General features: G+C 31.1%; 2 protein-coding genes across 6 annotated transcripts in view; both read right to left on the reverse strand.

Moving 5' to 3' along the window:
* Positions 1-3,247, reverse strand: part of LOC119608703 (transcription factor HNF-4 homolog) — a 43,497-nt gene extending 40,250 nt beyond the window's left edge. The window contains exon 1 of the mRNA XM_037963219.1: positions 3,232-3,247. The gene's annotated coding sequence lies outside the window, so the exon portion shown is untranslated. The remainder of the gene's footprint in view (positions 1-3,231) is intronic.
* An 841-nt stretch (positions 3,248-4,088) lies between these two features.
* The window catches only part of LOC119608701, a 34,596-nt gene continuing 12,850 nt past the window's right edge, over positions 4,089-25,834 (reverse strand). For 2 of the 5 annotated variants that reach the window (XM_037963216.1, XM_037963213.1), the window contains 8 exons: positions 9,019-9,125; positions 8,840-8,951; positions 8,377-8,770; positions 8,097-8,311; positions 7,874-8,032; positions 5,413-5,849; positions 4,366-5,348; positions 4,089-4,294 (listed from right to left, as the gene is read on the reverse strand). In XM_037963216.1, the coding sequence (XP_037819144.1) occupies positions 4,139-4,294; positions 4,366-5,348; positions 5,413-5,849; positions 7,874-8,032; positions 8,097-8,311; positions 8,377-8,770; positions 8,840-8,951; positions 9,019-9,125 (2,563 nt within the window). In that variant the 3' untranslated portion in view covers positions 4,089-4,138. Of the gene's footprint in view, positions 4,295-4,365; positions 5,349-5,412; positions 5,850-7,873; positions 8,033-8,096; positions 8,312-8,376; positions 8,771-8,839; positions 8,952-9,018; positions 9,126-9,206; positions 9,730-18,380; positions 18,823-25,834 lie in introns of those variants that run through there. The other 3 variants (XM_037963214.1, XM_037963217.1, XM_037963215.1) reach the window with 3 other exon arrangements.

Genomic DNA, 25,834 nt, shown 5'->3' on the forward strand with positions numbered 1-25,834 from the left:
ACATTATTAAAATTTTTTTATTTAATATTTCAATTATATTTTTTTTAAATTTTCTTGTTTCTTTTTTTATAATATTTATTGTTGTTGTGTATTTTTCTGTCGGTATTTGTTTTGTTTTTTAATTTTTTATATTTTTTCTTTAGCTTTTTTTGATTAAATTTGATTTCACCGCACTACTACTCTTACATTTGGCCCATGATAATTATCATACAGACAGGCTGACTGAGACACATCTACACAAAAAAAATTTACTCTCACTTGACGCATGTGTGTCTGTATGTGGGTTTAAATGTTTATATTTTCTTTTTTTTTATATATAAATTTATTTATTTATACTATGTTTAATATATATTAGTATATATAATAATGTTAATTTCTATATAGTATTTGTTGTTGTTATTGTTGTTGATTTGTTTTTGTCTAAAAAGAACGAACGATCTCGTAACTTGCGTTGATGTAGTTTGACTAGCTCTCACTTACTATTAAAACAGTTAAAGCTAAATTCGTTTGACTCTTTCATTTAACAGATGTTTGTTTGACTCTCGTTTAGTTAAATTCCACACTAGCTCTCTAACTGTTGTTTTAACAGTTGGAGCTCTGTTATTTTAACATAAAACTAGTTGTTGCTGTCACAAAATTATGCTTGAAAACTATGATTTTTCAAGTTTGACAAACATTTTTTTAAATTTCACTTTTTTAATAAAAACCTTATAAATTTGTTTAAGTTTTTTTTTCCTTTTCCAACTTAATATTTTTTCTAAATTTCACATTCATTTAACGTTTTTCTTAAAATTTATTACCGCACTGAACGTTTGTCTATCTCTTAACTAGCTGAGAGTTATTAAAACTAGTATAACCACAAAATCACCGTCAGTCATTACTATTGTATATTTTTTCGCTTACTATCTTGTTAGTTTGAAAACTAAAGAAAAATTTCATTGCAGTTGTTGTCTATAGTTGACTGAACTCTGTTCAGTAGTATTTTTGCTACTTATAGTTGTGTTTTTTTTCATTTTCAATTTCTTGCTGTTGTAGTTATTGCTATTGAGACAGACAATTATACATACAATAAACTATACAAATGTATATAAATAAACGAGGGAAACTCAAAATTAATAAAAAAATAAATCAAAAACTAAATAATTTCTTTTAATGAACTAAAACAGAAAGAGCTAGTTCAGCTCTAGACAAGTTCCAAATCACAAATACATCTAGAACTGATCAGTTCAAGTTCAGTTTAAATTCAGTTCTAGTTCAGTTCTAGTTCTGTTCTAATTCTGTTCTACTTCTGTTCTAGTTCTGTTCTGTTCTAGTTCTGTTCTAGTTCTGCTATAGTTCTGTTCTAGTTCTGTTCTAGTTCTGTTCTAGTTCTGTTCTAGTTCTGTTCTAGTTCTGTTCTAGTTCTGTTCTAGTTCTGTTCTAGTTCTGTTCTAGTTCTGTTCTAGTTCTGTTCTAGTTCTGTTCTAGTTCTGTTCTAGTATTGTTCTGTTCTGTTCTAGTTCTGTTCTAGTTCTGTTCTAGTTCTGTTCTGGTTCTGGTTCTGTTCTAGTTCTGTTCTAGTTCTGTTCTAGTTCTGTTCTAGTTCTGTTCTAGTTCTGTTCTAGTTCTGTTCAAGTTCTGTTCAAGTACTGTTCAAGTACTGTTCAAGTTATGTTCTGTTCTAATTCTGTTCTAGTTCTGTTCTATTTCTGTTCTAGTTCTGTTCTAGTTCTGTTCTAGTTCTGTTCTAGTTCTGTTCTAGTTCTGTTCTGGTTCTGTTCTAGTTCTGTTCTAGTTCTGTTCTAGTTCTGTTCAAGTTCTGTTCAAGTACTGTTCAAGTTATGTTCTGTTCTAGTTCTGTTCTAGTTCTGTTCTAGTTCTGTTCTAGTTCTGTTCTAGTTCTGTTCTAGTTCTGTTCTAGTTCTGTTCTAGTTCTGTTCTAGTTCTGTTCTAGTTCTGTTCTGTTCTGTTCTAGTTCTGTTCTGTTCTGTTCTGTTCTGTTCTAGTTCTAGTTCTGTTCTGTTCTGTTCTAGTTCTGTTCTATTTCTGTTCTAGTTCTGTTCTAGTTCTGTTTTAGTTCTGTTCTAGTTCTGTTCTAGTTCTGTTCTAGTTCTGTTTTAGTTCAGTTCTAGTTCTGTTTTAGTTCTGTTCTAGTTCTATTCTAGTTCTGTTCTAGTTCTGTTCTAGTTCTGTTCTAGTTCTATTCTAGTTCTGTTCTAGTTCTGTTCTAGTTCTGTTCTAGTTCTGTTCTAGTTCTGTTCTAGTTCTGTTTTAGTTCTGTTCTAGTTCAGTTCTAGTTCAGTTTTAGTTCAGTTCTAGTTCAGTTCTAGTTCTGTTCTAGTTCTGTTCTAAAAGTTTTGAATCGAAGTTTGGCCAATATTCTCAAAAAAGAATAAAGTTTTTCTAAAATACAAATAAAGGAAATTTTTAAATTGACCTCGTATGTAAAAGTATTACTTGTAGTTGTTGTTATTGGCATTATTTTTCCACTAGCAAAGCACATTCGCATAAATTAACACTCACAAACTCATAATGTTTTTTTTTTCTCGTATTTTCCCCCGGTTTCGTTGATTTTCGTTTGTTGTTTTTGTGCATTTTACAGTTACGCTCACATTTTTCAATAATTTACAATTTGCGGTGTTTATTTTTTATTAATTTAAATGAATTGAATGCGTAACAACTAAATAAACAACAAAAAAAATTTTACACATAAATTTATTTATTAAAAATTAAATGAAAATTTTAAGCTCTTAGGCTGTTGATAACATTTGGTTGTTTTGATCTTGTTAGCAGCTCTCTTTTAATACTCTTAAGAAGGCATTTTTGCCATAGTGTCTGTCCGTATGACAGAATTGTACAGCAGAATATTTGTCATTAAATAAGTTGTGTCCTCAATGGGTTTGGTTTCATTTCGGTAAAAAAAAACTGAATTTTTTCAACACTTAACTTTGTCATTTAGAAGACCTGCGCCCCTTTTGAAATATCCCTCCTCTTTGAATTGATTTAAATTTGTTTTTTTTTAGATAAATTGCGTAAATGTTTATGCCAAATATTTGCATTTAATTAAAAAAAAAAATACCGATAGAAATGCCAGACTACAACAACAAATTGTACACAAACACTCACAGAAAAAGTCTGGCGATCGGTAAAAATACACACGCTCACACTTGTTTATCTTTAACACACCATATTTTTTTTTTTGATCTTATAAACAATCCAATCCAACCACACCAAAACTCGAAAAACACTTACTCAGTTGAGTCAATAACAACGTCAGTGGTAATTTGCAGCCGAAATATTGATTGTATTGTATTTTATTCATCAAGCTTTTAATTTGACAGAGCCAATGCTCTCACGATCGCTCTCTTTTTTGATTTCTTTTGGAGCTGAAGAGTGGGGAAAAGAGCTTCATAGTGTTGGTGTTTGTTTGTTGTTTTTCTTTGGCCCCCAAACTCTTGCTTACACTAAGGTTGTCTTTTTTCTATTAGTTGAACTGTCAACTAACATGATAAATGATCTTTACATTAAACTAGCTAGAAAGAGACAACTATACTTACTTGTCTATAACATAATAAAGCTTAAAGTACTGCTAACTTTCTAAGGCAAAAACTATTGCCTATTTTTAGGTGTTATATTAACAGAGTTGAGTTTATTGGTTTTAAAATTATTTAATTATTTTATTTCTTAAATTGTTTGTTTTTGTTTTTAATTTATTAGCATTTTCTAAATTTATCTAATAATTTGTTTATAATAAATTGCCTGGGCTAAGGTTTTCTCTTGTTTTTGTAAGGATTTACTAGTTAATTTTAGATTTTTAAGCTTTTTTAAACTATTTCCTAAAAAATTAGCTTTTTTTGTTAAAATTAAAGAAAAACTCCCAAAAGTAAATTTAAAATTAAAATTTAATTAAAAGTTAGTATTTACAATTAAGGCATTTGTTGTAGGTAAATGTAAAATTTCTCATAAAACAACAATGTTTGAAATTTCTTTAAAAAAAATCATTAACTAAAACTTAAGATAAAAACTCTAATATTGGATTTAAAAAAAAAAATTATAAATTTTTGTTATTGTTGTTGGGGTTATACTATTTAAATGTCAAGTATTTTTTAATGGGTTTATAATCTTTTGTTGTCTGAAGGAAACTGCCCTGCAGTGTCATTCATTCATAACGTCTGGAATTATAGGATTGTATCTTTTCAACGGTACACTCTAAAGCTGCCTTAATATCATTGAAAACGGGTACACCCTGGCGTTTGGCTAAATCAATTAAATAGGAACGACCACGATTATAATCCTTAATGGCGGTTGGAGTGAGCTAGAGCAAGAAGAGAAAGAAAGAAAAATTCAACAAAAATTCTTTATGGCAAAAACGCTTCCAAAACTCACCTTTTCATTACCAATAACACAGTCATTGGGTAACATTTGTACAGCCAACACTACATTGTACATGAGACCAATGCAGTGAGCTGCCAGTGTCATGGGAGCAAGAGAGCGTGTTTCGTTAGTGATCACAAACAGCAATACCCGGCTGGAGTCCAGAATTGAGGGATTAAAGAGATTCGTACGTACCGGTGACAAAGTCCAACTAAGAGATTCCTCAGCTATGGTCACCTCTTCGACTTCTTCGGCCGTTTTAGTGCCGCTATTGGTGCGACATTTTCGTCGTGTACGCATAAAATTAGCTGCCGTTGCTGTGGGCTGTCTACGCACTCTCCAACTGGCCGTTGCTGCAGAAGTACTCGCCATATCTTCTTCCTCCTGCTGCTGCTGCTGCTGTAATTTGCTCTCGGGTAAATCCAAATGACTAGGATTGATGGATTCATGTAGTGAGGGTAAATGATAGGAAATTCCTTTAGACTTTAAATAAGGTACCGCCAGCTCTTGACGCCATTTAGTGCGTAAAACGCAACTGCCTCCCAAGTAGACCTCACGGAAATCAGGCATATTATAGGCCAAAGCTGGATCACAACAATTAATGGAATTAATCGAGCTGCTGCTGGAGAATACCGAGTCATTAGAATCACTTTCCTCTTCCGTAACGGCGCTAGCATGTGCAGTATTATCTATGTTGAGCGGCGAGTGAGCTGTGAAAGCCGAAGTTTGAGGTTGTAGGGTTTGAGTAGTGGTTACTTCAGTGGTTTCAATAGTTTCTACATTCAGTAGAACATGTGGTTTAGCATTACCTAATTGAGCTTGGGAACGAGAGCGTAAAGGTTCTATGGGCTGCGGCGATGAGGTGCCACTGTCACGATTGCGCGTTAAAAGATCATTTAAGTTAAGGGCACGTTCCTCACTGCTGGGCACACTAGTATTGCTGGAAGTGCGTGAAATATTTTTGCTGAAATAGCTTATAGCGAAAGAGTCCTCACCTAGTACAAGAAAAAACTAAATTAATCAAATATTCTTAGCTATTTCCTTAATCTCCCTAATTACCTTGCAAATTTGATAAATACACCGGTGGTGGTGGTACATTGGTTCCTTTTATAGGTGAAATGCAGCCACTTTCATGTATTTCCTGCTGCAGTACCGATAAATAGGCCGATATAACACAGAATAGATTGAAATCTAAATGATCCAATTGAGAGCTGCTATTGATTTTAGGATTTTGTTGTTGTTGTTGAGCACATGTTGTGGGGTTGGTGTTGCTGTTTTTAGGTTTTTGAGAGTTTGTACTATGTTTGTTATTAATGCTGTTCTTGTCATCGTTTAGAGCTCCTAGAGCTTCCCGTTGAGCCGCAATGATTTTATTTAAATTGTCCATGTTAACAAGACTTTGAGCATAGCCCAAATATAAGAGAGCTTGTTGACACTGTTCAACAGTGATTAGATCGTAAATGGGATTGACACGATCAAAAGCACCACGTATTACACTGTAAAGGAGATAATTTGTTATATAAAGAGATCACGCAAAGATAGAAGAATGATAATAAGAAAGTTCGAGTTCACGAGTTATTTTCTAGTTTAGTTCGAATTCAGTTCTAGTTCGAGTTCAGCTCTAGTTTGGTTCTAATTCAGTTCTAGTTCACTTATAGTTCAATTCTAGTTCAGTTGTAGTTCAGTTGTAGTTCAGTTGTAGTTCAGTTCTAGTTCAGTTCTAGTTCAGTTCTAGTTCAGTTCTAGTTCAGTTATAGTTCAGTTCTAGTTCAGTTCTAGTTCAGTTATAGTTCAGTTCTAGTTCAGTTCTAGTTCAGTTCTAGTTCAGTTCTAGTTCAGTTCTAGTTCTAGTTCAGTTCTAGTTCAGTTCTAGTTCAGTTCTAGTTCAGTTCTAGTTCAGTTCTAGTTCAGTTCTAGTTCAGTTCTAGTTCAGTTCTAGTTCAGTTCTAGTTCAGTTCTAGTTCAGTTCTAGTTCAGTTCTAGTTCAGTTCTAGTTCAGTCTAGTTCAGTTCTAGATCAGTTCTAGTTCAGTTCTAGTTTAGTTCAAGTTCAGATCTAGTTTAGTTCTAGTTCAGTTCTAGTTCAGTTCTAGTTCAGTTCTAGATCAGTTCTAGTTCAGTTTTAGTTTAGTTCAAGTTCAGATCTAGTTTAGTTCTAGTTCAGTTCTAGTACAGTTCAGATCTAGTTCTACTTCAGTTCTAGTTCAGTTCCAGTTCAGTTCTAGTTCAGTTCTAGTTCAGTTCTAGTTCAGTTCTAGTATAGTTCTAGTTCAGTTCTAGTTCAGTTCTAGTTCAGTTCTAGTTCAGTTCTAGTTCAGTTCTAGTTCAGTTCTAGTTCAGTTCTAGTTCAGTTCTAGTTCAGTTCTAGTTCAGTTCTAGTTCAGTTCTAGTTCTAGTTCAGTTCTAGTTCAGTTCTAGTTCAGTTCTAGTTCAGTTCTAGTTCAGTTCTAGTTCAGTTCTAGTTCAGTTCTAGTTCAGTTCTAGTTCAGTTCTAGTTCAGTTCTAGTTCAGTTCTAGTTCAGTTCAGTTCTAGTTCAGTTCTAGTTCAGTTCTAGTTCAGTTCTAGTTCAGTTGTAGTTCAGTTCTAGTTCAGTTCTAGTTCAGTTCTAGTTCAGTTCTAGTTCAGTTCTAGTTCAGTTCTAGTTCAGTTCTAGTTCAGTTCTAGTTCAGTTCTAGTTCAGTTCTAGTTCAGTTCTAGTTCAGTTCTAGTTCAGATCTAGTTCAGTTCTAGTTCAGTTCTAGTTCAGTTCTAGTTCAGTTGTAGTTCAGTTCTAGTTCAGTTCTAGTTCAGTTCTAGTTCAGTTCTAGTTCAGTTCTAGTTCAGTTCTAGTTCAGTTCTAGTTCAGTTCTAGTTCAGTTCTAGTTCAGTTCTAGTTCAGTTCTAGTTCAGTTCTAGTTCAGTTCTAGTTCAGTTCTAGTTCAGTTCTAGTTCAGTTCTAGTTCAGTTCTAGTTCAGTTCTAGTTCAGTTCTAGTTCAGTTCTAGTTCAGTTCTAGTTCAGTTCTAGTTCAGTTCTAGTTCAGTTCTAGTTCAGTTCTAGTTCAGTTCTAGTTCAGTTCTAGTTCAGTTCTAGTTCAGTTCTAGTTCAGTTCTAGTTCAGTTCTAGTTCAGTTCTAGTTCAGTTCTAGTTCAGTTCTAGTTCAGTTCTAGTTCAGTTCTAGTTCAGTTCTAGTTCAGTTCTAGTTCAGTTCTAGTTCAGTTCTAGTTCAGTTCTAGTTCAGTTCTAGTTCAGTTCTAGTTCAGTTCTAGTTCAGTTCTAGTTCAGTTCTAGTTCAGTTCTAGTTCAGTTCTAGTTCAGTTCTAGTTCAGTTCTAGTTCAGTTCTAGTTCAGTTCTAGTTCACTTCTAGTTCAGTTCTAGTTCAGTTCTAGTTCAGTTCTAGTTCAGTTCTAGTTCAGTTCTAGTTCAGTTCTAGTTCAGTTCTAGTTGTACATCAGTTCCAATTCAGTTCTAGTTATACTTCTGTTCTAGTTCGGTTCGAGTTACTGTATATTGAAAAAGTTCTCCATAAACTTATACTTACACTAATATTGAAGCTATATTCGATGGAGGATCCCTAAAACCGGCTAAAATTTCCTTAGTACGCTGGAGACCAGAAGGTATATTACTGAGCACGGGCAATCCACGGCGCGTTACCAATTCGCGTAAAATCTGTTGATTGCGAGTTAGATCAATATATTCCCTGAAAATCAAAATGCAAAATTAATAAATGGAAAGGATTTTCTTAAAAGCAACCGATAACATACTGTTGTGATATACGCTCATTGAGTATACTCTGATTCGGTTTATACGGATGCAGCACCAGCACCAGCTGCTTGCAGTTTTGACCCGCTATATGTGCCGCCTCAATGGCACCAGCAGACGCGCGAGTTTCTGAATCCATAACGAAAAATAAGACACGCGCTTTTTCCTTAGCACGATGTTCCAATTCAATGAGATCTGGCGTCCAATCGGAAACTTGCTGTATAGAGAATAAAAAGAACTTTGTTATTTTGAGAAAGTAAGGGGAATATTTTGAATACTAACCGGATTGTAGAATGAAATGCCTAGTTCTTTTAAAGCAGGTATAGCTACATCAGCACGCCATGTTGTGGGATTACAAGAGCCACCCAAAAACACTTCAACGGGTGCAGAGGTATTTTCGCTGGTTTTACGCTGTTTGCCAATTCTTTTGCAGTCTTCCACATTACTTAAAGATTTTGTACTGCGCAACTCATTTCCCGGAAAGCTGCAATTTGTATTTGTATGGGTGCTGGTATCATGTTTAGTTGTAGTTGCTGTAGTTGTTGTTTTTGTAGTGGCAGAGGCTGTATTCTCGCTGTCAGTATTATCAGCCACACCATTATCATCATTATGTAGAGAGCCCAGTAAATTAGGTTTGTCACAGTAACCAGGCGATGTAGAGCCAAATGAAGATGTTCTATTTTAGAAAAAAAAAAAGATTATTTTATGCAAAAGAAGGAAAATTTTGTTTGTAAAAAAAAAATACCGAAATCTTTTAAGATCTGCTGCTAAAACACAAAATTCGCCAAATGTTAAACCATTTGATTGTCGGCTGCCTTTGCGAGCCAACATTTTAGCTGTTTGCAACATATCGCTTACTGCAGATAAAAGGAAAAGTATTTATAAATTAGTTTTGTTTAAGAAAAAATAATAATATGAACCTACTTTGCTTGTCATTGGGATGAAAACTTAACTCCTGAAATAGTTCTTGTGTGCGTTCGGCTGGTACCACATTGCATCTTGCTTTGGCACGCCAGGCAGCTAACACCTCACTGCAATTAAGAAACAATTAAAAAGAAAAATTAATATATTTTTTCATGTAAAACAAACTTATAAGTTAAATGAGAAGTAACCTAAGGTAAAGAGTTGCTTGTTCTCCATTTTCTTGTTGGTGAATTTCAAAGCGGTTTGGTAAAGTAAAGGCCTGACAGTGAGTGTTCATAATGAAGCCAAATGATAGAAATAGACAAAACAACAATTGCATCATTTTGACCGGCCAACAGCCAACACATTGAAAAAATTTTACGCCAACATACAGCATTTTTTCTGTTGTTGTTTTTTTTTTCGAAATTGGGCTCTAATTTTTTCGTTTGATTTTTTTTTTGTTTATTAAATTTAAACGCCCAACAAACACACGTCAATAAATTTATAGTGGAACAGCAGCAGCAGCACCAATGTTAGGAATTTTTGAAATCATCCATTCAAAATTTGTTAACAACTTAAAAACTAAACACACATTCTCTAAGTATATTTAATTATTTTATGAACTTCAGTGCAGTTTAGTACTTCATGTACTTTGTTTAATTTTTTTTTCCAATTTTGTTATGTAGCAATAATGTGGCTGCACTTCTATACAGTTGTTTTTGAACTACATACTCTATAAAGAGGAATAATCGTATTTGGAAATGGATGTATTTTGAAATTTGCTATAATATATAAATAGAGATCAAAAATATAAAATCAATTGCTTCACACCAGCAAAAGGCAGCAATAACAATGTAAATAGATTTCAAAAAGAAAACAAGATTTGTTTTTTTCATTGGTTAATGAGGAATTTGAAATACACCCTACACTGACTTGAAACTATCAGTCAAATTGCATTCAATTTCATTTCTGCAAAACGATCATACCGTGAACTAGATCTTAATATAGATAGATGATCATGATCAAACCTGTATTTCTTGGACTTTGTGTACCGAATTACAATATTCATAATTGAAGATCTGCTTATTGGCTAACCGGAGGATCAGAGGAAGTCTCTTTCATATCATTACGATCGCTTAAATTGCGTTGTCGATCAGCAATTGTAGAGATGCTAAATCTCACTATGGGCGAAGATCTGCTTATTGTTTATCCAGATCAGTGAGAGTTTTTTCTCTAATACATCCTCAACATTTTGTTTGAAAACCTACCTACCTATAGCTTAACTTTCGGAAGAGAAATATCCGGAGATCTTCTTAGAGATTGATCATTTAGTGAGTGATATTCCACTAACCATAAGATTGGTCCTCTAAGCTAATAATTGTAATGTGTCAAGTACTTGGTCATTTAAATCATCAGAAATTGCAACATTCACGAATGAAGATCTGTCTTCAGGTCATCTAGATCAGTGAAATGGGAAATGCCTTTCCAATTTCCTCTTCTTTTATATTCTCTTCTATTATACATCCTTTAAATTTCAACATATTCGATTCAAGCTTAACACCGGAGATGTCCCTAGGAACACTATAACCATAAGATTGGTCATGGTACTGATTATTCTCTATGATTATCGTCTAAGCTAGTCATTCAAATCATCTGAAATTGCAACATACACAAACGAAGATCTGTCTTCCGATCGTCTAGATCAGTGAAATGGGAAATGCCTTTCCTTTTCCTCTTCTTTTATATTCTCTTTAAATATATATCCCTAAAATTTCAACATATTCGATTCAAGCTTAACTCCGGAGATGTCCCTAGGAACACTATAAGATCATCTTAGACTGATCTTGTAGTGAGTGTAAGTATAATCTTTATGTGATCTCATTTAGGATAAACACATCTAATTAATAACATCTAATTCCAATCTTAATACTCATGATCAAATTGAAACATTATTGATCAAAGATCAGCTGTTTGACATAAAAGATCAGTGAGAGCAAAAGTATTTTTGTTTGTTCTGGCGGGCAATATCTGGAGATCTCCCAAACTAGAGCGTATGTCTTAAACTAATGAATATTGCTGGAATTGAGTATTGAGTAAGTATTTTAACTTGTTCTGGCGGGCAATATCTGGAGATCTCCCAAACTACACCCTTATGTCTTTGACTAATGAACATTGCTGGAGTTGAACGAGTCCACAATGAATTCTTTAAGTATTAAGTTCAACATCTTACTTTAAAACTTGCTCAGTTTGATGCCAAACCTTTTCACCAACCAAATATGATCTGCCTACCTCTGCAGTGTACAAACTAAACAAATAATTTGCGTCACTTAATCGCCTTAGGAAGAAGATGTCAATTTGGATTTCTTATCAGTTTTTTTTTTCTATTAATTTAGAAACACCACAGACCTATAGAGGCATTAGATTAGTGTGAAATTGATAATGGCATCACCCACAGTAAAATTCACAAGAAAAACATACACACAATAAACTTTGAATGTTAAACGGACTTTGCTTGGCACTTACGAAAAGTTTTGTTATCGATGCAGATGGTGCTTAGTTGTTGGATTTGGAAATTAAGTAAATTTTGTGAGACAAACGCTAGAAGTTAAAAGATCAATGATTGAATTAATGCTATTCCTCGTTTGAAACTAAAATAGAGTTGTAACCCTTGATTCCTAACTTCTACGTCACTATAGAAAGTGAAGAAGTTGACATGGAGTTTGAGAAAAGCTTTACTTTTGAATATAGACAACTCAAGCAATACTAACCCATTCCAGGGGTTCAGAGAAGAATGAGGCTTCACAATGACTTTAGAAGAATGACTAATTTTCTGAAATCCCTATAAAATGGTTAATATTCCGTAACAAAGAACGGTTAGAATCTGATGCACTAGTAAAAATTATACTCACCGATTTTGAGGATTTACCTTTATAGTTGGCATGATCGATAAATTCTATCCAAACGATCTAACTAATATCAGAATAAACATTATTTGGATCTTGAAAATTGTTAATAATCCTTAAAAAAGATCGGTTAAACCCAGATGACTTTTGCAAAATCGGGCTTGTGATCGAATATAATCTTATCTAATGTTTTCCGATCGTGGAATTGGATATTGTACGATCGATGAATTCTGTCCTTATGCTCCTTAAACTAAGACTATTATGAACATTATTTCGATCATGAAAGTGCTTAATATTCTTTAAAAAAGATCAAATAGCATCAAATGTTCCAGTAGTGTTAGCAAGATACATATGAGGAATGTTTATATCCTTATGATCGCATGTAAAACCTTATCGATTGTGGAATTTAATGTTGAAAATAAGACCCGATCGAGCAAATAAGACCTGATGTCGATCTAACTAAGGCTAGCATAGACATAAAAAAGATCGCTTAGACTCAGGTGTCCCAGAGGTGATCGTACTCGCTACATCTGAAGATTATTAATTCATTTATGAGCGATCGCGATATTGGATATTGGAAATAACACCAAATATTAAATACAAATATTGTGAATTTATTTCGATCGTTGGCACGATCAATGAATTATGTACTAATGCTCTCACTAAGACTAGAACGAACATTCTTTGGATCTTGAAAGTTTTTAATATTCTTCAAAAAACATTCAAATGATCCAGTGATCATCACACTCGCTACAACTGAGGATTACTAAACCATTTGTGATATCTACAGTTTTTCAATCGTTGATTATTAAAAATAAGATTAGTTATTGAACACTAAGTTTGTATCTTAATACTAGGCACGATCGATAAATTCTGTCTTTATACTCTAAAAAGACTAGAATGAATATTATCTGTATATTTCATAAAAAAATATAAGTTATAATCAAATATTCCAGTAGTGATCACACTCGAGACATTTGAGGATAATTTATTAACACTTTAATGTTGAAATTTTGTTAATGTTGTTGGATCTAGATGGGTTAAAATCAGACATCTTTGAAGCGACAATCCTCACTACATCTGAAGTTTACTAATGAACTTGTGATCTACTATAAAAGCTGGTGATCGATCGATCGTGGAATTGGTTGTTTAAAAATTAGACATAATATTGTGCAGACTTTAGTAAATTTAGCTTGAATTGACACGATCAATGAGTTCTGTCATCATGCTTAAAAAACTGGGCAAATTTCAAAAGTAAAAAGATCTATAAAGGTGATCTTGATCTTCTAACTAATTGATCTTTCGTTTGGATACCCTGTATTTAAACACTTGCTGGACATAGTTTTCTCTTGTCATCATCATCATCATTATTATTAACCAACAACATCATCGTTATTATTATTATTTTCCATAAAAAAAGTATGTATTTGTAACCAATTATTAGTTTTCTGTTTTTGGTAAAATGTGTGGTTGTACATGGCCCTGTTTGACTAGTTTTCGTTATGTTTAATAGTTTCAGCTGTAAAGTGGAGGTGTCTTAAAATTTTCAAATAAAAACAACTTTATGTATAACAATTTTAAATAAAAACTAAATAAAATTTATAATCGAAACATAACTATTTTAAACTATTTTTATTAAAATAATTTTCTAAACAAAACAACCAAGCAAATTTAAATAATTTATGTAAATTTTGCAAAATCTAAAAAAAAAACAACAACAGCCCCAACAAAATCAATAAACAACATAATTTGAGCGTGTAAATAAAACAAAAAAAAAAAAAAAAAGACTGAATGAATGAATAAATGAATGAGTGATTGCTAAACTATTTATTTTTAACGAACAAAGTGTGTTTATGCGATAGATTGTCGAACCATGACATAATCATCTAGTATTAGAGTTTCTTTTCTAACTGATCGTGGCGCTTATATTTGCAACTCACATAAGTCTTAAGTTGGCCAAAGCAAAATTCGAAAGTTTTGCTGAAAATTTATTTTTTTTTTTTATAAAAAAGAAAAAAAAGATTTCTCTTTTGTTTTAGAAGAAAAAAAAAACTAAATTGTTTGTTAAATAATGTTTAAAATTAGTCACTCTAATGTTTAATTATTTAAAAAAAAAAATCCTTAAAAATAAATTGACCCTTTTTGAACTGATGATGAACATGGGTGCCGGCGTTTAAGCTATTTTTAAAACCAAAAATATTTAAGAAAGTTTGCCAAACAGACATTAGCAGGCATTAAGAAAAATCTGCAAATCATGCACAACCACCCAACGCAACAGTCAAGCGTTAATTTAACTAAATAATTATACATCAATCCCTGTGTTTATTTATATTAAATGGAGAATATTTTGATATTTTTCAAATAATTTGCACACTTTGCACATCACATCTCGGGGCTGACTAGACTCTGGCTGTTTGTTAAAAGAGACTACAAATAGCTGCTACAATTTATTTGGGAATTAATTGTAATATGTTGTTGATTGTTGTTGCCAATGCCGCTGCTGCTTTCGCTGCTGCCAGTCTATGCTGCTACCATTTGTTGTTTGTTACCGCTGTTGGCTTGCAAAACAGGAGGGACTCGTTTCAATAAGAATCAACCACAAAAATAATCGATGATGAGGTCATAACTAATAATAAAAATGACTTTAGGCACACAAACACTCGCACACCTAAACACATACAAGCAGCTAAAAAATACAAATATACATATGCTCTCACGTTTCTAAAGAGCAAAACTTTTTTGACTGGTTAAATAAAATACTATGTACCAGACCCCCGAGTTATGGATGAGAGAGTTCAAGAGCCAAGTGAGTAACCAGAAATCGAAGCGCAAAAATTATTTCACACAGATACTGTCGCACACACACACATCCCATTTGCCTATAACATACACTCAGAACATTTATTTAATGTTTGGAGAGCTAGCGCAACAGTTTGCGAAACGTAAAAACAGCTGTTTCAGTCTGTTTTTCTTTTATAGTTGTTAGTATACTAAATTTTACGGTTAATTGAGTGCAGATTTTTAAAATAATGAAATCATCAATTAGCATGTCGTTTTCATAAACAAAGAAATATTGACATAACTTTGTTATGAATCTGTTGCGAAAATGATATAATGTCTAGAGATTGCAAAAACAATTTCCAGAATTTTTTAAAAAAATTTGTTAGAATTGACAGTGATTGTACAGCTCTAGTTTAGTTCTGTTCTAGTTCTGTTCTAGTTCTATTCTAGTTCTGTTCTAGTTCTGTTCTAGTTCTGTTCTAGTTCTGTTCTGTTCTAGTTCTGTTCTAGTTCTGTTCTAGTTCTGTTCTAGTTCTGTTCTAGTTCTGTTCTAGTTCTGTTCTAGTTCTGTTCTAGTTCTGTTCTAGTTCTGTTCTAGTTCTGTTCTAGTTCTGTTCTAGTTCTGTTCTAGTTCTGTTCTAGTTCTGTTCTAGTTCTGTTCTAGTTCTGTTCTAGTTCTGTTCTAGTCTGTTCTAGTTCTGTTCTAGTTCTGTTCTAGTTCTGTTCTAGTTCTGTTCTAGTTCTGTTCTAGTTCTGTTCTAGTTCTGTTCTAGTTCTGTTCTAGTTCTGTTCTAGTTCTGTTCTAGTTCTGTTCTAGTTCTGTTCTAGTTCTGTTCTAGTTCTGTTCTAGTTCTGTTCTAGTTCTGTTCTAGTTCTGTTCTAGTTCTGTTCTAGTTCTGTTCTAGTTCTGTTCTAGTTCTGTTCTAGTTCTGTTCTAGTTCTGTTCTAGTTCTGTTCTAGTTCTGTTCTAGTTCTGTTCTAGTTCTGTTCTAGTTTGTTCTAATTCTGTTCTAGTTCTCGTTCTAGTTTCTGTTCTAGTTCTGTTCTAGTTCTGTTCTAGTTCTGTTCTAGTTCTGTTCTGTTCTAGTTCTGTTCTAGTTCTGTTCTAGTTCTGTTCTAGTTCTGTTCTAGTTCTGTTCTAGTTCTGTTCTAGTTCTGTTCTAGTTCTGTTCTAGTTCTGTTCTAGTTCTGTTCTAGTTCTGTTCTAGTTCTGTTCTAGTTCTGTTCTAGTTCTGTTATAGTTCTGTTCTAGTTCTGTTCTAGTTCTGTTCTAGTTCTGTTCTAGTTCTGTTTCTAGTTCTGTTCTAGTTTTGTTCTAGTTCTGTTCAAGTTTTGTTCAGTTCTAGTTTTAATTGCTATTTTTATGCTCTCTACTGTCGCTTGATTACTATTAACAATCTCTTTAATTGTAAACCATATAAGGAATAATCCATTAATAAAATTCAAATAATTTATTAACAAATTCCTTAAGTACTCTGCAAAATAACTACAATACTGAACTATAAAGGCGAAATTTAGAAAAGAGAAGGAAGAGAGCGAAACAGCGGGTAAATTATAGACTAAAAAACCAATAAAAGTTTCCCAAAAGCACATTTTTTTGAAGGCTGTGATTGCGCGCACATTACACAAGTAAATTAAATAAACAAAAATTTACAAAAAATGAGAGAAAACTGAATTTTACAAAGAACAACGCAAAATAATTAAAAACAGAAAACTATAAAATTACTTAATAAATTTATAATTTAATAACGAATAACGCACTTCAGATAAAAAAACAAACACACACACACATAATTTATAACTTTTTAACCATAAACGTTTAACGACTCTACTGATACCTTGTGGTGAATGACAGTCAGTCTGTTTTGTCATATGAACACGAAATGATAATAACATTTACATTCATTCATTCCTTGATACGTTCATTCACTTTATTCATCTATTCAGATATTCTATTCCCCTTGGAAATGTTATAAAAATTGTTGTTATTGTTGTTCTTTTTTTTTTGCATATTTCTTTCTTTTCGAAATGAGATATAAATTATTCTTGGTAGTGTCTCACAGGAAATAACATCATGGTGACGTTGAAGGCTGTAATTTGTAATTCTCAGATAGAGAATCTTCGTCTACACATTTAGCTATTTTGCAAACAAATGTAAGTACATATGTAGATAATTATTATTTTATTGCTATTTGATTGTTCTAGAGTTTTAATAAAAATATTTATAGGCAAAGAAATTGTGGTTTCTAAATGTAAGGCATGTGTTAAGAACTAGAACTGCACTAGAACAGAGCTAGAACAAAACTAGAACAGAACTAGAACCAAACTAGAACAAACTAGAACAGAACTAGAACCAAACTAGAACAAAATTAGAACAGAACTAGAACAGAACTAGAACAGAACTAGAACAGAACTAAAACAGAACTAGAACAGAACTAGAACAGAACTAGAACAGAACTAGAACAGAACTAGAACAGAACTAGAACAGAACTAGAACAGAACTAGAACAGAACTAGAACAGAACTAGAACAGAACTAGAACAGAACTAGAACAGAACTAGAACAGAACTAGAACAGAACTAGAACAGAACTAGAACAGAACTAGAACAGAACTAGAACAGAACTAGAACAGAACTATGACAGAACTAGAACAGAACTAGAACCAAACTAGAACAGAACTAGAACTGAACTAGAACAGAAACTAGAACAGAACTATGACAGAACTAGAACAGAACAGAACTAGAACAGAACTAGAACAGAACTAGAACAGAACTAGAACAGAACTAGAACAGAACTAGAACAGACTAGAACAGAACTAGAACAGAACTAGAACAGAACTATGACAGAACTAGAACAGAACTAGAACAGAACTAGAACAGAACTAGAACAGAACTAGAACATAACTAGAACAGAACTAGAAAGAACTAGAACAAACTAGAACAGAACTAGAACAGAACTAGAACAAACTAGAACAGAACTAGAACAGAACTAGAACAGAACTAGAACAGAACTAGAACAGAACTAGAACAGAACTAGAACAAACTAGAACAGAACTAGAACAGACTAGAACAGAACTAGAACAGAACTAGAACAGAACTAGAACAGAACTAGAACAGAACTAGAACAGAACTAGAACAGAACTAGAACAGAACTAGAACAGAACTAGAACAGAACTAGAACAGAACTAGAACAGAACTAGAAGAACAGAACTAGAACAGAACTAGAACAGAACTAGAACAGAACTAGAACAGAACTAGAACATAACTAGAACAGAACTAGAACAGAACTAGAACAGAACTAGAACAGAACTAGAACAGAACTAGAACAGAACTAGAACAGAACTAGAACAGAACTAGAACAGAACTAGAACAGAACTAGAACAGAACTAGAACAGAACTAGAACGAACTAGAACAGAATTAGAACAGAACTAGAACAGAACTAGAACAGAACTAGAACAGAACTAGAACAGAACTAGAACAGAACTAGAACAGAACTAGAACAGATCTAGAACAGAACTAGAACAGAACTAGAACAGAACTAGAACAGAACTGGAACAGAACTAGAACAGAACTAGAAGTGTTTCTATGACGTAAGGACAAATTTTCCTAGTTCTTTTAGTTAATAATAATGTCATAAAAATATTTCTAAGTTTTAAGGATAACTTAATGATTTTCTTTAATTGACAGCACCATCACCTACCAAATAATGGACAGCCGATTTTTACAACTTTTTAATTGTCACACACTCAAAACAAAAATGACATCAACTCTAGTTGGTTGCCTTAAAATGCTTCAATTCATTCAATATTGTCAAAATATATTTATGTTGCGTTACGTATGATATTTTTTCGATATTTTTTTTTTGTATTCAGTTTCTAATTGAGTAGTAGTACAAGAACAACAAATAATGATGATGATATCACGTTTACTATAAATATTTATGTGGCTATTTTGTTTGAATTGTTTTTTTTTTTTTTTCTCATATATATTTGGCACAAAGAACAAATTACTACGACGATTTAAAAAAAGAACCATTTGTAAAATAAATCAGAAAAAGAACTACTATAATAAACATGACTAGAATACGTTTAATGTAAAACTAAACACCAGACTCCGTAGCTGAACTGTTAAGACTCTAAAACGAACTCAACGGCAGCTGTATAAGTTTTACAGTTTTTATAATTTTTTGGTTTCTACAGCAACAAATAAATAATTCTTTTTTTTATTAAGGAATTTTGATAATGTCACACACACACACACTTACACTAGGTATAGGAACAGCACTTTTTATAATCTAATCAAACAATTTGCACAATTTATGTTAAAACAATAACAGTTACCACTAAATACAACAACTATTTCATAGATAAATTCAACGATTAATAATAATTTATAAAAAAAAAGTTAACAACTCCTAATTGAGTATTAAACTTAAAATGTTTAATTTAAAATAATTAAAATATACTTTTGCAGTAGCTGCCTTCTACAGAGATGTTGACTTTTATAGAAATGTTTTAAATCTGAATTTTTCTTAAAAAACAAAAAAATATTTCAACTTTAATAATTTGTTTTTAGTTACAAAACTAGAAAATAAATAGTGAATAAAGTCATGCATTGTGAGATAATCGTGGTTAACAACAAATTACATTAACAACAATAATATTAGCAATGAAAAAATAAATATTTATTAAAAGCGATTAAATAATAATCTGTAATTTGAGTGTGTAAATGTGTTGTTGTTGTTGTTAACCACGAAAGTATGAGTATTTCAGCTTGACAATTACAAGTAAAATTTATAAAATAAAAAAAATAAAAAAATGTGATTACCAGCAATAAACGCCTAAATCCATTTAGAAGTAAATTGAAATTACTATTTTTAAAAAACTCTACATTTACCTGAAATCAATCGCGAAATCATGATTTTCTAGTTAGGCTATTATTGCTTATGATCACAGCAATATTATTTTGTCAGTTGATTTTGTTCAGGTATTATTGTATTATGATACGTATTAATTTAATAATAAATATTGACAACTATACTTAATAATTTGCTTCCCTTGTACCCTTAATGGAAGAGTTTTCACAGCTCTTCACCACTCTATAGACATTTTGTCTTTATTGTTGTTTATTCACATCATCCCGCCCTCTCTTGTATAGACATACATATATATATATATAATTTGATTCATACTTGTATATCGTATTAGACATGATGTTTTTTTCATGTTGTACTTGCTAGTCACGAATTGATGTCATAATTTTTATTTATATTTTTTTAATTTATTTATTTATTATTTTGTTATTAGAAGCAAAACAATATATTTGCAGCCATGTTTAAAGAAAGGGCAGCGTTAACTAATTTTTACCCTCTGGAACTAGTCACTTGACAGGCTCTTGGGGTATGAATGTTGGCAGTTTGACAACTTGACGTGAAAGAAGAATAAAGTTACTTTAACTAACTAAGAGAAGCTCAATGGGTACAATTCCAGATTAGTTCAGCTCTAGTTCAATTCTGTTCTAGTTCTGTTCTAGTTCTCTTCTATTTCTGTTCTAGTTCTGTTCTAGTTCTGTTCTAGTTTTGTTCTAGTTCTGTTCTAGTTCTGTTCTAGTTCTGTTCTAGTTCTGTTCTAGTTCTGTTCTAGTTCTGTTCTAGTTCTGTTCTAGTTCTGTTCTAGTTCTGTTCTAGTTCTGTTCTAGTTCTGTTCTAGTTCTGTTCTAGTTCTGTTCTAGTTCTGTTCTAGTTCTGTTCTAGTTCTGTTCTAGTTCTGTTCTAGTTTGTTCTAGTTTTGTTCTAGTTCTGTTCTAGTTCTGTTCTAGTTCTGTTCTAGTTCTGTTCTAGTTCTGTTCTAGTTCTGTTCTAGTTCTGTTCTAGTTCTGTTCTAGTTCTGTTCTAGTTCTGTTCTAGTTCAGTTCAGTTCTAGTTCAGTTCTAGTTCAGTTCTAGTTCAGTTCTAGTTAAGTTCTAGTTGTTCTAGTTCAGTTCTAGTTCAGTTCTAGTTCAGTTCTAGTTCAGTTCTAGTTCAGTTCTAGTTCAGTTCTATTCAGTTCTAGTTCAGTTCTAGTTAAGTTCTAGTTCAGTTCTAGTTCAGTTCTAGTTCAGTTCTAGTTCTGTTCTGTTCTGTTCTGTTCTGTTCTGTTCTGTTCTGTTCTGTTCGTCTGTTCTGTTCTAGTTCTGTTCTAGTTCTGTTCTAGTTCTGTTCTATTCTGTTCTAGTTCTGTTCTAGTTCTGTTCTAGTTCTGTTCTAGTTCTGTTCTAGTTCTGTTCTAGTTCTGTTCTAGTTCTGTTCTAGTTCTGTTCTAGTTCTGTTCTAGTTCTGTTCTAGTTCTGTTCTAGTTCTGTTCTAGTTCTGTTCTAGTTCTGTTCTAGTTCTGTTCTAGTTCTGTTCTAGTTCTGTTCTAGTTCTGTTCTAGTTCTGTTCTAGTTCTGTTCTAGTTCTGTTCTAGTTCTGTTCTAGTTCTGTTCTAGTTCTGTTCTAGTTCTGTTCTAGTTCTGTTCTAGTTCTGTTCTAGTTCTGTTCTAGTTCTGTTCTAGTTCTGTTCTAGTTCTGTTCTAGTTCTGTTCTAGTTCTGTTCTAGTTCTGTTCTAGTTCTGTTCTAGTTCTGTTCTAGTTCTGTTCTAGTTCTGTTCTAGTTCTGTTCTAGTTCTGTTCTAGTTCTGTTCTGTTCTAGTTCTGTTCTAGTTCTGTTCTAGTTCTGTTCTAGTTCTGTTCTAGTTCTGTTCTAGTTCTGTTCTAGTTCTGTTCTAGTTCTGTTCTAGTTCTGTTCTAGTTCTGTTCTATTTCTGTTCTGTACTTTTCTAGTTCTGTTCTAATTCTGTTCTAGTTCTGTTCTAGTTCTGTTCTGTACTTTTCTAGTTCTGTTCTAATTCTGTTCTAGTTCTGTTCTAGTTCTGTTTTAGTTTTAATCTTAAAAGTCTTATTCAAGTATGTTGACTTTATTTTGCTCTCCACTGTAAATATTTGTTATTTTATAATTTTGATGACATTATTAAATTATTTTTATAAAACATCTAATTAGCTGACCACATATTTGTTATAATTTCAGTTATGACACCATTTAAATTAAATTTGATAACAGCTTATTTACGTCAAAAAACCACAAATATAAGTGTGCTATTTATTGTCAACACCACTGTCTTTATAGTACAAATTAAATTTAAAACATTACAAAGAAATTAATTTATCGACTTAGATCATTTGGAAAAACAAAAGCAGCGTCAATAATAATAATAGAAAAAGTAACTAAATGAAGAACGCCATATATAAAAATAAAAATAAAATAAATATTACGTTATAGTAATATGTATTTAGATTTGGTTGTTGACGTTTTAGTTTTTTTTTGCTATTTTTTTTTATTTGTAGGAAGAAGGTATGGTCTGGGTCTAGTGGGTCTGGTTGATTTGTTACCATTCAACCAACAACAATAATAATGAAGAAAAAAAAATACAAACAAAAAACATACACATGATGTCATACAAAATACTCCAACAAACTGACTGACTGGCTGTGACTCGAGTGGCTCCCATTTACGACATTTCTATTTATTTTCTATTTAAGCACAAGACTTTAACTAAACGTTTCGTTTCTTTTGCTAAATTAAAAGAAATTAAACACCAATCTGTTGGTGGCTAGTAATGGCATGTTTTCTATTTATAAATATTTATTAGCATTTTTTAAATAATAAAAGTAATTGCCAAAAATTGCTATTTATTATTATTTATTAGTTAAAAATTGCAAGTGTTTTGTTTGCTTGTTTTGTTTTTTCCTTTTAACGATTGGCCTTATGATATGATGATGATGATGGTATTAACAATATTTTTGTGTGTAAAATTTTTTAAATTATTTTTGATTGGGTGCAAAATTGTTGTTTTTATTTTTAATAATATTTTATTAAACAAAGGCAATATTTAAAATAGAATTATTTATGTTGCTTTCGTATGTGGGTGGGTGTGTGTTAATGACTTTGAAAATAAATACAAACAGCGTATTTAAAATATTTCAAATCTTCTACACATGTAACCTTCTTTCTTTATGAGTTTTTTTTTTTGTCTTTCTAAGGTGTTTAGTATAGATTTATTTTTATATGTTTAAGTTTACACATATTTTTGTTTATTTTTTAGGGAAGAAAAATTAAAATCAAATTAGAAGATTTGCGAAAAATTATTTTTATAATTTACATTTATTAATATTTATCGTAAATATATTTGCTAGTTACAGTACTCTAAGAGAGTTATTTAATATCTTGTTTGTTAATTTAGATTTCGGTTCAATTTCGATTTTTGTTTAACTTGCAAAATATTCAATTTTTACCAAGTTAAAAGTTTTAAAACTTTATCGTAAATATTCTTGACAATTCGAATAAATTTGAAATAAAATTTCTTATGTAGTATAAAAGCCCTTAAATTAAGTTAATTTAGATTTTTGTTAAAACTTAAAAATTTTTATTTTGCACCAAGTTATAAAATTTTATAACTTTATCGTAAATATTCTTGGCAATTCGAGTAAATTTGAAATAGAAGTTTTTATGTAATATAAAAGCCCTTATATTTAGTTAATTTTGACTTTTGTTAAATCTTAAAAATATTTACTTTTGGCCAAGTTATAAAATTTTAAAACTTTATCGTAAATATTTTTGACAATTCGAGTAAATTTAAAATATAATTTTTTATGTAGTATAAAAGCCCTTTAATTTAGTTAATTTTGATTTTTATTAAAACTTAAAAATATTTACTTTTGACCAAGTTATAAAATTTTTAAACTTTATCGTAAATATTTTTTTCATTTTGACTAAATTTTAATAGAATTTCTTATGCAGTATAAAAGTCCTTAAATTAAGTTAATTTTGATTTTTGTTAAATCTTAAAAATATTTACTTTTGACCAAGTTATAAAATTTTTAAACTTTATCGTAAATATTTTTGCCAATTCGGGTGGGTTTGAAATCAAAACTCTTATTTAGTATAAAATTCTAATATTTCTTTAATTTTGATTTTTGTTAAAACTTAAAAACATTTACTTTTGACAAAGTTATAAAATTTAAAAACTTTATCGTAAATATTTTTTTCACTTTGAGTAAATTTGAAATAGAATTTCTTATGTAGTATAAAAGCTCTTTAGTTTAGTTAATTTTGATTTTTGTTAAATCTTAAAAATATTTACTTTTGACCATGTTGTAAAATATTTAAACATTATCGTAAATATTTTTTTCACTTTGAGTAAATTTGAAATAAAATTTCTTATTTTACTAAAATCTCCTTATATTTATCTAATTTTGATTTTTTATAGATCTTAAAAATATTTACTTTTGACAAAGTTATAAAATTTTTTAACATTATCGTAAATATTTGAGAGCTTTAAAACGGAGCTTCAATACAAGTTTTTATTTCAAACGAAAGCTGATATCTTTCCTTAATTTTGATTTTTGTTAAATTTCATAAATCTCTTCTTTTAAAATTTCTAAAATTTTTTTGAAACTCCCTTTAATTTAATTTTTATAAAATTCCATAAATGAATTCTTTTAAAATTTCTACAAAATTTTTTCCTTAATCATTAGGACCAGTTTATGATTAATAACAACAAAATACTGAAACATCAATTTGTACTACAGGAATTTTAAAGTCCAAAAATAAATATGACGATTACTCTTTGTTCAGTAGGAAAAAAAAACAACAACAACATAAGGAAAGGTCAGTGATCACTATAATCTGTGCAATAAAACTGATCAATAAAGGAAAAAATTCAATTTTGTTATTTTTTTTATTACTTTTGCGCTTAACTTGCTCCATTACGACGTCCACCACAATGAAACAGGAAATTAAATTGATTTAACAAAAAATCATATAATATTTAAACGTTTGACTCAATTGAAATGTCTTTTTAATAAATGTTTATATGACAGATCATTTCATTTATTTATGATCATTTATAAAGCTTAGGGGTCAATGAAATCTTTACTCTGATTGAAATTAATATTTTTTAAAAGTTGTGGATTTTTTTTTTTAATTTTTTATTGTCGATTTTATTTTACAACATCATCAATTTGTTGCTGGTGTTATTTTTATTGTTATTGTATACGTATCGTATCGTATAAGTTATAAAAATGTAGAGAAAAAAAAAAATATTTTATTAAAATAAAAAATATATATTTTTATACATATTTTTATGTTAATTAAAATGCAACACGCGCTTAATGCCTAAAAGATCAAGTTCAATGATATTGTCGTCGATCATTTTTAATAAATTATTTTTTTTTAATATTTCGTTGTTCGTAAAAAAAGAAGAGGAAAATACAACAACAAATTGTCTAGTATAAGGCTTTTGTTGCTGTTGCTGCTATTTGTTGTTGTTCTGGTGGTGATTCTAAAATAATAAACACGAGTATAAAAGAAGCAACAACAACAAAAACACATTTAACGATCAAAACATGATTTAAAATAACGATGACAGAATAAAATACCACTGACGACGCTGCTGCACCAACATCACACACACACTCACTAGCTGACGTTGCGATTGGTGAATGAGTGTGTGGTCAGGGTTTGAAAGGTACTAATTATTTGTAAAAAAAATATATTTCTTGATTAATCATTAGCGAGATTTTCTAAGTAAAATTAATTAAGTTTTTTGGAATTTTGAAATTACTACTTGATTTATAGTTCTGTTCTAGTTCTGTGCTAGTTCTGTTCTAGTTCTGTTCTAGTTCTGTTCTAGTTCTGTTCTAGTTCTGTTCTAGTTCTGTTCTAGTTCTGTTCTAGTTCTGTTCTAGTTCTGTTCTAGTTCTGTTCTAGTTCTGTTCCAGTTCTGTTCTAGTTCTGTTCTAGTTCTGTTCTAGTTCTATTCTAGTTCTGTTCTAGTTCTGTTCTAGTTCTGTTCTAGTTCTGTTCTAGTTCTGTTCTAGTTCTGGTCTAGTTCTGTTCTAGTTCTGGTCTAGTTCTGTTCTAGTTCTGTTCTAGTTCTGTTCTAGTTCTATTCTAGTTCTATTCTAGTTGTGTTCTAGTTGTGTTCTAGTTGTGTTCTAGTTCTGGTTCTGTTCTAGTTCTGGTTCTAGTTCTGTTCTGTTCTGTTCTGTTCTAGTTCTGTTCTGTTCTGTTCTGTTCTGTTCTGTTCTAGTTCTGTTCTAGTTCTGTTCTGTTCTGTTCTAGTTCTGTTCTAGTTCTG

Source organism: Lucilia sericata, unplaced genomic scaffold (genome assembly GCF_015586225.1).
Source record: "Lucilia sericata isolate MDLA Ls3-8-SP2 unplaced genomic scaffold, ASM1558622v1 Contig000873F_arrow, whole genome shotgun sequence".
In the NCBI taxonomy this organism is placed as follows: domain Eukaryota; kingdom Metazoa; phylum Arthropoda; class Insecta; order Diptera; family Calliphoridae; genus Lucilia; species Lucilia sericata.